The sequence below is a fragment of the Marmota marmota genome, unplaced genomic scaffold, assembly GCF_001458135.2.
Source record: "Marmota marmota marmota unplaced genomic scaffold, marMar, whole genome shotgun sequence".
Classification (NCBI taxonomy): domain Eukaryota; kingdom Metazoa; phylum Chordata; class Mammalia; order Rodentia; family Sciuridae; genus Marmota; species Marmota marmota.
In genome coordinates, this window is record NW_026000081.1 from 3224875 (window position 1) to 3240257 (window position 15383).

The window sequence follows — 15383 nt, forward strand, 5'->3', positions numbered from 1 at the left end:
ACCTGGAAAAAAGTTTTTATCCTATCAACCATTCCTTTGATAAGTGTGAGTGTCCTACTCAATCTGCCTTCCCTCAGGAGAATTCTAATGAAAGGCATTCAAATATAAAAAGTCAAAGAGTGTTGGTTCTAGAAAGATCAAGCTGCTCTTAGCCTATGTGCATCAGAATAGAGCATCAGATCCAAACCTAAAACACTGTGAAGGCTGCCGGCTTCCAAGGAGCCAGTGGGGAGGACACCAGCCACCAGGCTTGGGTCTCCAGGTGCTTGGACTGTTTGGTCTTTTCCGGAAGCCTGTAGTTGGCTGGGACATAGCCCAGGTCCTGCCTGTGGGCGGGGCCTTCCTGTGGGCGGGGACGGGCCCTCCCCTGATACACAGTGTTCAAGTTGGTATGCTTTGGTTACAAGACAAACAGAGCATGGACTTTTGTTGGTTTTACATGCGGTCGAGTAAAGGACCCATTTCATTCTATCTTCCTCTTCACCGTCGTTAGCACTGGCTTTCCCCAAAGACTGGTTACCCTGATAGTCCCATTCCTCTGCCTCCCATGGTGCCAGGGGACCCTGCTTCCTTGATAAATCCAACTGTAGAAAGAAACCACCCTCCCATGCGTAGAATGCAGAAAGAGACTACTTTCTCTAGCACAGACTTTAAGTCATAGGCTGACTGGGCCTATCTAGCTCAGATGTGCATCCTGGACCAATAACAGTGGCCACGTGGATGATGTGGTGGGTGGACCCTGATCAAGATTCAGCACCAATACTGGGAATGTGGTCGGCCTTCCGTGAGTTACCATTATAAGCTCCCTGGAGAATTGTACTATATGGAGAAGAAGAGCATACTGAGAAAAATTGGGTTAGGAGGAAAGATATGGATCATGGTCCTCACAGCAGTGTTTTTCCAACAAGGGATTGAGGTCCATTGGTGGGTGTGACATCAGTTAAGACTGTGGCTCAAGCCAAATTCAGCTAGCCACCTACTTTTATAAATAAATTTTTATTAGAACACAGTCACCTCTGTTTCCTTTCCCACTACAATGGCTGAATTGGTTAGCTGTGACAGAGATCCTACGGCTCTCAAAGCCTAAAATGTTTACTACCTAGCCCTTTACCAAAAAAGTTTGCCAATACTGGTTTAGAGGGTTGCAGCCAGCATTAAAAGGCAAAGCAGGTTAAATAAGAACAGGAAATATCAGAGCTCCCTGCATGTGATAAGGATACGTTTTATTTTATGAGTTCTTTCTTGCAGTTTGTATAAACATACATGCATGTGCGGGTGCTGGTGGTGATTTATTGCTTCCAGTGGTTCCTGATCAGGAGTTGAATGACTACTCTAAGAGCACTCCTCACTTTTGCCATGGGAATAACTTCTTACGGAGGTCTATCTGTAACAGTGCTGTCCCTTGGGTTGGATGGACCTGCATACCTGAGAGGGCCATGAAATCATTTTCTGGTTGTGACCTGGGAATGCTGGATGACACGATAGGTAGAGGACTAACAGGATCCTGGACAGGAGAAATCTGGACCAGCCATGGTTGGACTTGCTCCTTGGTAGGAGCACCAAGGCCAGCTGTTATAGTCAACCATCATCCAGTCGAGTGAGACTCTTGGCCTCGGGCACATGGAGGAGCCTGTGCTAGCAGCCCTTGAAGCCTCTGCTCATTGCAACCTTCTGTGATTTTCAGAGTAGCCTTCACCCTAGTTGTAGATGGAAAACCAAGGACCAGAGGAGACCACACACAGAGCACCCAGGGGCAGGATTGGTGGCTCAGGCCTCCTCCTCACCCCCTACTTTCTTTGGCTGAAGCTCTATGCCTAGAAAGAAACTGGTCCAGATGGAAACTGCCTGGGAGTTCGGACTCTTGGCTTCTCCTTCCTGGCCAGCACAGAGAGGGAGGCATTCCCCCTGACTCTTTCGGGGAGAGGAACCATCCTCACATAGTTCTCCATGTTTCTGGGCCTCTGGCTTTCAGCAGTTGCCCTCCTTGCCTTCCAAGGCTGGGTAGGCATCTCCCCACTAGGATAGGAGTCACTGGAGTGCAAGGAGGCTGAGGTCCCCGGATGGTTTCTGCAGCCTCTTAGCCCCTGGTGAAATAATATTGGGCTGTTCATGGCCATGGCCACTTCAGAGACATTGCTGGGTTCCACAGAAGGGATGGTTTGACATTTATAGGGAAACCAAGGAACTAAGGAGCCAGTGAGGTCTCTGGTGCCTGGAGGATGCTCTTTTGAGAAGAAGAAATCCATCCCAGACAGGGATGTCCAGATGTTAATTGGAACTATGCAGCCAAGGGCACATAGCTTCACGCCCATGAGACCTCAGGACCGGACAGGCAGAGGACTCTGAGCATGTCCTTGGGGAGGAGCCGGATAATGTTGCCTTGGACAAGAAGCTTCAGCAGGAGTAGCTGGAAGGACTTGGCTCTTTCTTCTGAAACTGCTCTCAGGTTCTGGAAGGAACATTTGATGTGGAAGTGGAGCTGCTCTCCAAAGAGCTTGTCACTGGACTTGATTAGTCACCAGAGTTTCCCCTTCCTTCCAGACAGCCGAGGCACAGGGTCCAGAAGTCCTGTTTTTTTTTTTTTTTTTTTCTTCTTCTTTTTTTTTTTTGTAGAGATGGAAAATTAGATTCTGAAATATCAAATGACAGCTTGGGTTCTCCAGAAAGCAGAGCCAGAGGCAAAAGCATGTGCATGAAGGGTGAACCTGAAGGTGATTCTAGAAAATGTAAGGAAAGCCAGGAGAAGCAGTGCATGCCTGTAATCCTAGTGAGTCGGGAGGCTGAGGCAGGAAGTATTGCAAGTTCAAGGCCAGCCTCAGCAGCTTAGTGAGGCCCTAAACAGTTTAGTGAGGTCCTAAGGAACTTAGTGAGACCCTGTTTAAAAAAGAAGGGCTAGTGATGTAGCTCAGTAGGTCGGCAGCCTGGGGTTCAATCCCCAAAACAAAACAAAGCAAAAAAAAAAAAAAAAGTAAAAAAAGAGGGCTGGGGATGTGGCTCAGTGATAGCGTGCTTGCCTAGCATGCGTGAGGCACTGGGTTCGATTCTCAGCACCACATACAAATAAATAAAGGTCCATCAACAACTAAAAAATATTAAAAAAAAAATTAAAAAGTAAAGAAAAAAAATGGAAGGAGGGAGGAAAAGGAGGCAAAAAAGCAAGGAATGAAAGAAAGTGTTGTTCTCCAGGGTGGGAGCTGGCTTCTTGCAGGCCTTCTGGAGAAGAGGTCTCAAGCCTTCTAGATTATCCACTGGCTCTCATTCCTCTGGTCAATGGGTCCTCCAGTGGCTTTCTGCACTCCCAGCTGCAGAAAGGTGGTCTGAGCTCACGTGAACTTCCCATCTCAGGTGCTGCTGAAATCCAAACATTTGGGCCTCATGTGAGGGATTTAGCTCAGGTCTGGAAAGTCAACAAGCTGAGCCTCGAAACCCAGCAGACTACGAGCAGGGGCAACACGTGAGGTCATGTACGTGGGTATACACACTCTCACATGGGAGTAAAGTCACACACACACACACACACACACACACACACACACCACACATTTACATCTTAGCTTTTGAAAGGATTATGGAACTAAACCAAATGGGAAAAGAAAAGGTCACCTACTGAGCCTGCTATAGCAAGAGTGAACTCAGTCATGTGTATTTGGAGAGACTCACAGGCACGTAGAGGAGTGGGAAGGCTTTATAGTGGGCAAGGGAGGCTTCAGGTGCCCCCTGGTTGGAGGCTGTGGGCATGAGGAAGTTGGCTAACTAGATTCAGGGCGCCCTGTGTGTTTGGTTAGAAGCGCATAGCTTTCCCCTAGCATGTCCTAAGTTGGATGTGGGGACAAAAATTAGGGAAGCTGTCAGTTACTAATCAAGTCCTGGCCATGTCGGGCTGATTGTTTACAGTGGTTTGGCTTCCTGGATTGTCATGAGAGACAGCAGACTGACTTCCTGCCTGTCTGACTCACAGCGGGCTGGCTTCCTGGGCGGCTTTCTGTAGAGAAGGGGTTGGTTTCCCAGCCGGTGGCTGCAGACTGTATGTCACTGATCTCATTTAGACATGAGATACATCCATTTGTATATTCAGTCTCTGTACCTCAAAGGCCCCTGAAAGCTGATGGTAGCTTACTCACTAGGGAAAGCCAATTCCCTCATCTACTGGGATATTCTTCCTTATGCTGGGCCAAAGTCGTCTCCCCTATAAACACCACACTTGAATTCTACTTTTGTCTTGTGAAGCAGCTCAGGGCAAGCCTTCCTCGGCCACCCTCTGCAGTCTTTCCCACCTGAGAGCCAGTGTGTCCTGGGTGGTTGGTCTCTTCAACTCACCAGCTAGATGAGGAAGTGGGTGGGGCTGAGGAGCTATGTCCCTTCCTCTAGGAAAGACGTGACAGTTCACAAGACACATTAGCCACCTCTCTCCCTTAAAAACACATGAGGTGAGACAGGAGCCAAAGACACAGGTTGCAAGGAATAAGGAGATGTTGGCGGGTTTGCGTGGCAGAGCCAGGGTTAAACTTTCTTCCTTCCATCCCAGTTCTCCTCTTGTGCTATAGCTGATGGAGTCTGGGCACAGCCACATCTCAGTGAGTGACCTTTGAACTTTTGATGGCCCAAGCTCCTTCTCTGTGCAGTGAGGAGAGATGAGCTCACTTTGGGAGTAAACCTTGTGGTGACAATTCAATGATATCCTATCAGTGGGTGTTGGAGAAACAAAGCCTTCTTCTTCCCTTGGCCACTGTCTTCCCAGGCTTCTCGGCCCAGGTGCATCTCACCTCTGGGCAGTGAAGCAGGCACCTTTACAATCCCGGTGACTCTTAATTTCTATGTAGTTTCCTTAGGAATCATGATGGGATAGCTTAGTCAAAATAAGCAGGCCCCAGGGAAAAAAGTGTCCCCCCATTTCTTAGAATACACCGAGAAACAAACAAACAAGCAACACTGAACACAGACAAGCTGTAAGTTCCCCATGTGTCTTCAGAAGAAGCCAAGATAAGTGGGAACCAGTTATCCTGTTCTGTCCTTGATCAGTGAAGCTGGGGGACCAGAAGCCAGTATCTACTTGCCTCTCTGGCTCTTGGGGAAGCCGACTCCCTTCCTGGGTAGGGCAACGTCTCTATTCCACTTTATTTTCTGGAAAGACTTTCTCTGCAGAGGTTGCTTATAAAGGAAAGTCTTACTGTGATGTTGGCTGACCAGAACCTGGTTTCCTGGATCCCCATTTTAGTAGCATCCCTGATGGAAGGGATAGGTAGAAAGGAGGACAGACACCCTTTGAGTGTCTGTGCTAATTACCTCCAGCTGCCATAAAAAAATTGCCCCAAACAGCAATGGAAAGCAACAGAAATTTAATCTCTCACAGGTCCAGAGGCTGGAAGTCTGAACTCAAGGTGACAGCAGGCCCTCATTTCCACCCATGTCCCTGGAGAAGAATCTGTCCTTGATGTTCCAGCTCCTGGTGGCTCCTGGCATTCCCTGGCTTGTGACAGCTCAGCTCCAATCTTTGCCCCTGCCTTCTCATGGTCTCCTCCTCCTCTCTTTTATGAGCTCACTTGTCATTGGATTTAGGATCCATTCTGGGAATCCTGGATGATCTCATGTCAAGATCCTTAATTTAATTATGTCTGCAAAGACCATTTTTTTCAAATAAGGTCACATTCATAGGTTGGAATGGTATAGACTCATTTGTTCTTGGGGACATCATTCAACCCACTCGGGTTGTCTAAACAGTCTGAAGAGTTGTGTTCTGTACTTCTCACAAATACCAGTGATGAGGACATTATCACCAGTTTTCAGAAGAGAAAACTAAGTTTCAGAGAGGTGAGTTAACTCGCCCAAGTCCACAGCATCAGCAAGTGGCTGGACTAGAATGGAAACTTAGGGCTTCACCACCCAGACAAGAGGGAAGGGGACCCATGTGTGGAAAGGTAAGGAGGATGCAAGATTGGCCCAGTAAGGATGAGGGAGGAGTTTCATCTTGTTGGAAAAGTCAGTGGGTGAAGGTGGGGACCATGGGACATGGGAGGTGATGCTGGAAGGAGAGCTGGGGCCAGTCTCCCAAGGCCTTGAAACAGGCTAAGGATTTGGGCTTGATCCTGGGGACAGTGAGGAGTCCTTGGAGACTTGCAGTCTCTCAAAGGTGAAGGGTGGCTCTCTGGGCTGTGTGGAGGACGGGGGTGGGGGGGGGGAAGAGGAGTCAGCATGGAGGGAAAGAGCCCATCAGGAAGATGGAAACAGATAGCTCTGGTGAAGGTGGAAAGGGAGGGGGACTCCTGAGCCCAGGGGAAGTCCAAATGATAGGAAGAGTGGGGGGAAATTCAGGACTCTAGGAAATGCCCAGGTTTGGCTACTGAGTGTGACATGGGGCCACCTAATGACAGTGTAGGGAAGACCTGGCAACGGGCAATCATGATTTGCAGCTGCCTAAGAATTTTGAACACTTTTCTCTTGTGCAATTATAAGTCTACCCTGGAAGAAGGGTGCAGGTGTGGGAGCCGGCTCACAGTCAGGCAGCCCCAGGAGTCCTCCACAGGATGAAGCAATGTGAAGAAGGAGGCTCCCGTGGCCTGGATGTCAGCAGAAGATCTGGCTTTGGGAGGCACTTTGCTCATTAAGGAATTCTATGCTGTGGTCCAGGGCATTGTTCTTGGGCACTGAGCTCCATTCTGTTTCTTAAGACACCCAGCAATTCAATTTTTTCCTTTCTGCTGAAGCCAGCCAGACTAGATTCTGTTGTTTACAACTATGTACCCTGAGCCATATGAATGGTTTATGGGTGAGGGTGGAAATGGGGTGCCAGGGGACAGGGATGTGTTGAAGGTCAAGTGTGTCCATGTGATGATGTCTAAGGGGCCATTGGCCTTGTGGGTTAGGAGCACAGATTTGAGACATTGGCTTGAAGGTGACTGTGAGGTTCATTGGAGATGAGTGTGTAAATCCAGGGAATCCTTTTATGGGGTGGAAAGAAGCAAAGGAGACTTTGGAGGAGACTGAGAAAATGGGTAGACCTAGAGAAAATGATGTGAAAAGCAGGAGAAGTTTAAGGAAAGAGTAGTGACCTGTGCTGAAAGCCACAAAGGGCAACTGAGAGGAGAACTGAAGATGGTACTTTGCTTTTGACATTTAGAAGGCCAGGGGTTCAGGGTGTGGTGGTGAAGGCCTGTGATCCCAGCTACTTGGGAGTCTGAGGTAGGAAGGGTCAAAAGTTTGAGGCCAGCCTCAGCGATTTAGCAAAACCCTATCTCAAAATAAAAAAACAAAAAGGACTGAGGATGTGGCTCAGTGGTAAAGTGCCCCCCGGGTCCAGTCCATAGTAGCACCCCGACCCCACTCATGCCCAGAGTGACTTAGACAAAGCACTTCTCCTGGTATCATGGGAGCACCAGATAGGCTGGCATGGGGTGAGCAGGAGAAGAGCAAGTGCAGACTACTAGAAACTGACTGAGGAGGGAAGAATAGGAGGAGACTCAAGCTAAAGGAGAGAAGCCAGCCACAATGGCAGCTCAGCAGAGGAGCTGTGGTGGTCCCAGACTGTGGTGTACACCAGATGGGAGTAACCAGGGGTGACGGTGCAGGTTGTCAGGTTGTTTATTTGTCGATACCTGATACTCTCTGATACCACTGTGATGGTGTCTTCTCTTTAATTGCATCTTCTAGTTGTAGAATAAAAAGTCTTTCGATCACTTAAAACCCAGTTAGACAGATGGGATCAAAGTAACTTTGGGTGAGGAATCAAGTTTGAAATCCAAACAGCTCTGACAATGAGCTAGTACAGGGGAACAAATTGTGGTTAGGGAAACTCCAGGACCTGAGATGGAGTCTACGTGGACCCAAGTTAGAAGCCAATTTCTTCCTGGTGCCTCCATGTGGATATAGCCCCCTGCGATGGTCTGAATGTTTTTGTTCCCTCAAAATCCCCAATATGATAATGTTAAGAGGTGGGGTCTTTGAGAAGGTGCCCTTTCTGGGCACCTGGTCCAGAATAATGTTTTAAATGTGTAAAAGTAAGTAAGATTATAAAGGAAATAAATTATATTGAAATACAGTTATAAAACTATATATTAAAGCCAGGTATGGTGGTGCACACCTGTAATCTCAGCAACTCAGGAGGATGGCAAGTTCAAGGTCAGCCTGGACAACTCAGCAAGACCCTGTCTCAAAATAAACAACAACAAAAGGGCTGGGGATGCAGCTCAGTGGTAAAGCACCTATATATTTTTATAAAGCATATTTGCAATATGGTAATATTTACGCTTCTTTGTTAATGCAGCAAGTAACCCAGTCTAAGAGCTCTCTAATTATGATTTCAGTGTAGTGATGAGCTGAAATGATATTTGGAGCTATTTGCAGCAATAGCAATATGATACTAACACCTGCATTTTTCTTGGTGAGGAAGTCAGTTACTGCTAATCATTCTGCGACTTCTAGCCTACAGTTAAAATAGAAGAAAACATTAAAATTCAGTTAGGAGTTGGGGATAATAAGCGTTCCATTTTCCTCTCCACCCAAGTTCATGGATCTTCTGAATCCATGAACTTGTTGGGGGAGTTTACTGAGGCCCCAGTAAAGAACCCCTGGTCTGAATGCTTGGGTTTCTTTTGTTCTATTATTATTATTTTTCATATTTTCTGAAATGAGTCACAGCAAACTCTCATGTAATAGTTAGCAAGAAACCAATAATAAAGACATTTTGCCCAGCATTATGATGCACACCTATAATCCCAGCGGCTTGGGAGGCTGAGGCAGGAGGATTGCGAGTTCAAAGCCAGCCTCAGCAACTTAGCGAGGCACTTAGCAACTCAGCGAGACCTTGTCTCTAAATAAAATATAAAATAGGGCTGGGGATGTGGCTCAGGGGTTGAGCACCACTGGGTTCAATCTCAGTACCAAAAAAAAAAAAAAGAGGGAGCACATGTTAACACACGTGATTAACCATCAACACAAGATACCTCACACTGAGGCTGGAGCAGCCAGGCCCCTGGACAGGGACTTCCTTTGTAGTTCACAGAACAATGACCTCAAGAGACTCTCAGGGGACTCCATCAGGGCTTAAGGCTGACTTGGGTGTGGACCAGGGCCCTATGAGAGTAGCCCTTGCTACACACACACACACACACACACTACCCTGGAAAATGGCAACACTGGCATTAACTGAAAATGGAGGAACTGGGGCCTAGCCCAAAGTATAAGAAGTAGACCCCCACATAGCTTTTTCACACAAACACTCAACCACAGGTTTGTCTGCTGTCCACCTGCCTGCATTCTCTCTGCAGTTGTGTAGGAATCTGGGAGAGGTTTTCTGACACATCTCCACTCTCTTCCTACTTTCATAAGGGCACCAAATACATTTTTAGCACTTCTCACCATTGTCCCTGCTCTCTCCCCTTCTCAATTCACTTCACCACTGACTTCCTGCCTTTGCCTCCTTGGGCTCCTGACTGCTTAGGCCCCCAGCCTCCTTTCCTGCACTATTTCCATCAAAAAGTAACCCAGATCCTATCAAGTGGACTGTTGAACCCACCTGCACACAGGAACAGGAGACCTCTAAGCTGTAGAGAGAAATTAGACCCAGTACCCACGGGCTCCAGGTCTGGAAGTGTGGAAGTCTCTTGATGAACACTTGGTTGAGCTACTGCATGAAGAACCAGTGCCTCTTCTGTGGAAAGCTCCCCAGAGTCTCTTCTGGGATTTCCACCAGGTCACCAGCTCTCCCTCACCCTACTGGCTTTTCTCAAGCAATGGCATTCAAGAGAAAGAAAAAGTTGTCAATCCATGTTATTGTTTTATTTGGCAACAGTGCTTCTTACTACAACTTCTTCTTTTTCTCCTTCTCCTCCTTCTTTTCTTGGTATCAGAGATTGAATCCAGGGACTCTTAACCACTGAGCCACATCCCCAGCCCTTTTTGTATTTTTATTTAAAGTCAGGGTATTGCTGAGTTGCTTAGGGCCTTGCGAAGTTACTGAGGCTGGCTTTGAACTCACGATCTTCCTTGCTTCAGCCTCCCAAATCCCTGGGATTACAGGAGTGCACCACCACACCAGGCTTCTTGCTACAACTTCTTCACTGCAATTGTGAATACACAAAATTAGTTTTGTGTATTGTGGGGAAGGGCTGGGGAGGGAGGTCTGAGAAGCAGAGGTATTCAGGAAATAAGGGCTCAGAGGGTTGGCAATATTCTCAAGGCCATGAAGCCAGTGAGCAGTTGGTTAGAAGTCAAGGTGTCTGCTGGTGGGGGTCTGTCTTCCAAGCCACTTGGCCCAGAACCACTGGGCTCTTTCTCTCTGCACTCATCAATGCCTGTCAACATTTATGTGTAGGGACCCTATTTTCATGAGACACTCCAGGAAAACATAAAGGGCTTTGTGGATGAATCTGTTTGGGAAAAACTGTAAGATGTCTTTTCCACTTGCTGCTTTCTACACAAACACATGTGAAAGGTCCTGAAAAGTATGCAGAAAAATGCCAGTACAGTTTGCATAACCCAGTGTTTCCCAAGTCTTTGACTATAGCAATCTTTATTTATTTGTTTAGATAACATCTACAGGTGGAATATCCGTTATCTGAAATTTATGGTACCAGAGTGTTTCAGGTTTTGCATTTTTCACGTTGTAGAATATTTTCATATACATTATGAGGTACTTTGGAGATGGGCCCCAAGTCTAGACACAAAACTCATTTTATGTTTCATATATACCTTATACATGTAGGCTGAAGGTGATTTTATATGACATTTTAAGTAATGTTGTGCATGTCACGGTTTCGTGGTATGAAATTTTCCACATTTGGCATCGGGTCAAAAAGGTTTGCATTTTGGAGCATTTAAGATGTCAGATTTTTGGAATAGAGGTGGTCAGCCTGTATTAACATATGGCAAAATATATCTGGAAACAATATCAGCTTTTATTGTTATCTAGATGAACTGAATCGTCTGGGAAAGGATCAGGGAACTTTCTCTGGGTTGTCTGGAATAGTGAGGGCTGGAACTAGGGCCATTCCCTCCAGCAAGAAGGGCTATGCCCAAAGTCACCTTTTTATTAGGCTGGCATCTGTGCCCACTGTGTTTGTTTGCCCACAGAGAAGGCCACTGTCATGCTCACCCCATGCAGCAGGAAGGACAGCATTGTAGTTCGTCATACCTTTGAGCTAAAGTTCAGCCCGAGTTTGCTTCTCTGCAGGATGCTGAGAGCATGGGACCTGTGGGGTTGCTGATTATCTGCCTTTGGCTCCTGCACCAGGGTGTTTGCTGGTGTTCATCCTGAGCCCAGTAGAAAGCAGACAGTTAGGTGTCCCACCTGGGAGTGCAACCCCACAAATCTGGACTTGTTTTCTCACTGTCTAATGTCTCTTTATTGGAATTTTCACCTTTCGAGGACCAGGGACAGCACCTTCCCCACTTGTAACTTTTTTAGCTACCTCCGTGTTGATCCCCTGGTAAATGCCCAGATAATTCTTGTTGGGCTGAGTGGGAGGGAATCAATAACACTCCGTGTTTCACGGTTTGGGGCAGGAAAGGATAAATGGTGATGTTGCAAATCCCTTAATTCATTACCAAAGCCTCTCTCTGCCCCAAGCAGCATAGAAGGACACCCAGAGGCAGAAAAGAATATCAAGAGCAATGGCACATAGCTTTCTGAAGCTCTGCATTCCTGGAAGAGTTAGAGCGACTGTCAAAGCCCTCGACGTATCCATTTTTATTAGTTTTTGTGGTGATTTGATGTTGTTAGGGATTCAGCTCTCATCTTCGCCTCTGAGATCATCTGAATAACGCCGGGAATAGGGAAGGCAAGAACAGAGATGAGGCAGCCACAGGCAGCCCTGGACCCGACCATATAAATCTAGGAGGAGGGTGGGGCAGGAGAGCCTGGGCTTCCCAGTTTGCTGGGCACGAGGCTGAGCCGGGGAAGCAGGAGGCATTGGAGAAGACCGTGTTTTGCCTTCACTCCAGGTGGCCATGACAGGTGCCATGAAAGTCTCAATCATGCTCCTCCTAGTAACTGTGTCCGACTGTGCGGTGATCACTGGGGTAAGTCTCTAGCGTTCTCTCTGCCTGGGTTCCAGGACAGTGCTAGGGTCTGCAGGGGATGTAAGCCCGGGAACCACACAGGTGGCTCCGCCATCCAACACACCACGAACCAAAGGGACCCCAGAGAGGGATTGTTTGTGATTTTCAGATTAGTTGGACCTCACTCTGATAAACAGGGTTGGCTTTTAAGAAGCTGTGTTTAAAGAAGATCTTGTTTTAAATGCATTCGGAGACAATTGAGAATTTTTGAAGTTTTAGTCTTTGGGAAAAATGAAGATTCCTGTTGTGTCATTGGGAATTCTTTTATAAAGTGGAATTCATCCCTTAATTTACCTTTTGTGTAAGTTTCGGTTTTCATATACAGTCTGGTCCACATGTCAGTTTTGGCGTAGCAGTATGTTAGTTTAATTAAGGGCAGTAATAGCTCATTGGCTGCAATTATGTCAGTATCACCCCTGATGCCTCCACTCAGAAAGAAAGAATGTTTTGAAATACTTTTGCTCTGTGCCCAGTTAGTTCTGAGGGGAATACTGGCGACACCAACATTTGGCTAAAAAATGCTCCAAACAGAGGCCAGTAGAGGAGCACTAGGGAGAGATACCAGTTTAACTGGCTTCTAGAAATGCAGACTGACAGCACAGGCTCAGCCCACGGGTGCTGCACACATCAGTGCTCACGACTCTGTGAGGGTGATGTCCCCTCTGAAGGCTGGCTCTTACTTTGCCCCACTCTGGCATGGATGCCGGTGGTGTTGGGCAGCAGCGGGACTCTTCTTACTAAAAGAAAGTAACACTGCACTCAAACCTTTCCTGTCAGAGTCATGAGAAGAAAAGGGGAAATGAACTTTTATTTCAACCACCTCCACCGTTTTTGTGGAGTAATGTCAAACAATGTCTGGAATTGGGTTTGTTTTCGTGTTGGTAGAAAGGATGATTCCATTCTCCTTTCTAAAGGAAAAAGACTGGTTGGTTCAAAAGAGGCACATATATGAAGGGTAAGCTATCGCTTTGGAGATCCAAAACAGGCACGGAACGAGCATAAAGCACTGAAGCTTGGTGGGGGTGGGTGGAAGGGAGAAGCCGGAAGGCCCAGCAGTCCTGCGGTCAGGATGGACTGATGACATCTGGCCCACGGGAAATGCATGACAGCAATGTGAATAGTTAGACAGTAGACCCAGTCGACCTCCATTCTCGGAGTCCTGCTGATGTCCACAGGTAACTTCCAGGAGGAGGCCAAGTTCTGCCCTCTCCACATTCCTCTGTTACCTGGATGGCAAATGTCCCCAAGTTCAAGGCTGTCTGGTCCCACTACCAGAGTGGGACAGCAATGCCCATCCCTGAAAGATAAGAGCCAGGTGGGGGTCTCCTTCCTCCGACTCTCAGCTTTCAGAGCATGGCTAGGTATGAGGGGTGCCCTTGCTGGGCTGGAGACTGGCAGCCAGGTGACCGCTACCCGTGCCTCCTCTGGGTGGAGGGAGTTGGCAACCTCTTTTCCTCCCGGGGCTGAGAAAGTGGGGAACTTCCAGTTCTGGATGCAGTCCCCACGTGCAGCCTGAGCCCTCCCCAGCCTCCACTGGAAAAGAGCAAATCAAGACACAGCTTCAAATTTCAGTTCATCGAAAGCACTCAGCTTCTGTAAAGTGGCCAGTTCTGATCTCTACCTGAGTGTGGAGCAGTTTTGGTTTCCTGATCCTAGCTTATGGGTAAAGTGGGTTTTGTGGCCTTCTTTACAAATGTCACCTTCTGGAAACCAGGCAGGGACATACAGCCTATTCTGGGAGCCGAGCCCTGTGGGGTCCATCTCTACTGGGGGGATCCCAGGGGCCAGTAGAGAAGCACTAGGGAGAGATACCAGTTCAATCGGCCTCTAGGGCGAGGGGTACCAACATGTGGAACAGGCATCAAGTAAGGGTGCTGAGTTTGGGCTGGAGATTCTTGGCTGAAAGCAGCTTAGTGCTGACCACTCAGGGGCTTGGGCCATCAGGGACCCTCCCAGCTTTGAGAATTCTAAATCACTCAATCCTACCAGCATCTGCTGAGCATCTACTGGCTCTAGAAGAGTTATCCCTCCTGACCCACTGGACTTTTCAGACAAAGAGGTCTGCCTCCCCACTGAGAGGTCTCCAAGGAGCTGGGACAGTCCCTCAAACCCAGATCCTGATGGACACGAAGCATCCTGCCCATGAAGGGAGCAGGGGCAATAACTCCAGTCCAAGGCATGCTGTTGTGATGGGGCCAGGTGACACACAACCCCCCAGAGGACTGCTGGGCTGCAACCTGGCTTCTCACAGGTAGTAGTGCTGCCCTCTCTGTCTCTGCAGGCCTGTGAGTGGGATCTCCAATGTGGAGCACGCACCTGCTGTGCCATCAGCCTGTGGCTGCGGGGGCTGCGGATATGTACCCCACTGGGACAGGAAGGAGAAGCGTGCCACCCCAGCAGCCACAAGGTAGGTGGCCACGCAACACACATTTGGTTTGTGTGTTCAGGTGAGCCCTGAGCTGCACAGGACGGGAGGTCCTGGGGCCTGGCTCTAGCCAAGATCACCAGGGCTGGAGCTTCTGAGTACAGTTCTGCTTCCTCCACAGCTGAGCAGGCCCCTGAATGCCAGAGGGGAAGCGGGCAGTCACAGAGGGCTGTCTGCTGCCCACCCCCACAAACACCCACCTTACTCAGTGTCCCACAGACGATGTTTGTGCATCTCACAGGGCCTGACATCCTGAGCTATGATCTTCTAGACAGGCTGGAGAACCACTAAGACAATTTGATTTTATAGCAGCCCTGGGCCATGGTGAGGAAACAGATCCAGCAAGGTCACGTGCCTTGCTCAATGCATAGTCACCGAGGCAGCTGGGACTGGAACTGCAGTTTTCTGACATCAACTCTAGCTACATGTCATTGATGTTGGGACTGCCTCCTTTGCGGGGACAGCCAGAGTCCTTGCTTCCCCAATGTTGAAGTATAACACCAGAGAAGCACGCCGAGGCAAGGTCAGAGTGGAAAATAGAGGCTTTATTAAAGGACAGCAGAAAAGACTTCTCCCGGAGGAAGAAGGGGACCCAAGAGATGGAATCCGTGGAAGTGCGGTTGTCTCCCCTTTTTATACCTAGGGTCTTCATCTGCCCCCCCCCCCCATTCCTGTCCCCTGTTCTGTTATCTTTCAGTGATGGAATGTAGGTGGGAAGGCCCGAAGGGTGGGGCACAGGTGGGCCAAAGAAGTAATCTGGGCAGGAAGGACTTTTGGGTCAGCATCTTCAATTTTGCAGGAAGCTGTTTCATTAACATTTCTTTGGGATGGGCTCCGGCCTTGGGTTTTTCTCGGACTTCATTAACATTCCAAGAGTTCTGCTCCGCCCCCCCCCCCCCCCCCCCCC

The 15383-nt window shown here is 48.2% G+C and overlaps 1 protein-coding gene across 1 annotated transcript in view; it reads left to right on the forward strand.

Annotated features, from left to right (window-relative positions):
- The first annotated feature begins 10115 nt into the window (after positions 1-10115).
- Positions 10116-15383, forward strand: part of Prok1 (prokineticin 1) — an 8033-nt gene continuing 2765 nt past the window's right edge. Inside the window, exons 1-2 of the mRNA XM_015505076.2 lie at positions 10116-12012; positions 14333-14458. Coding sequence (XP_015360562.1) covers positions 11941-12012; positions 14333-14458 — 198 coding nt within the window. The 5' untranslated portion in view covers positions 10116-11940. The remainder of the gene's footprint in view (positions 12013-14332; positions 14459-15383) is intronic.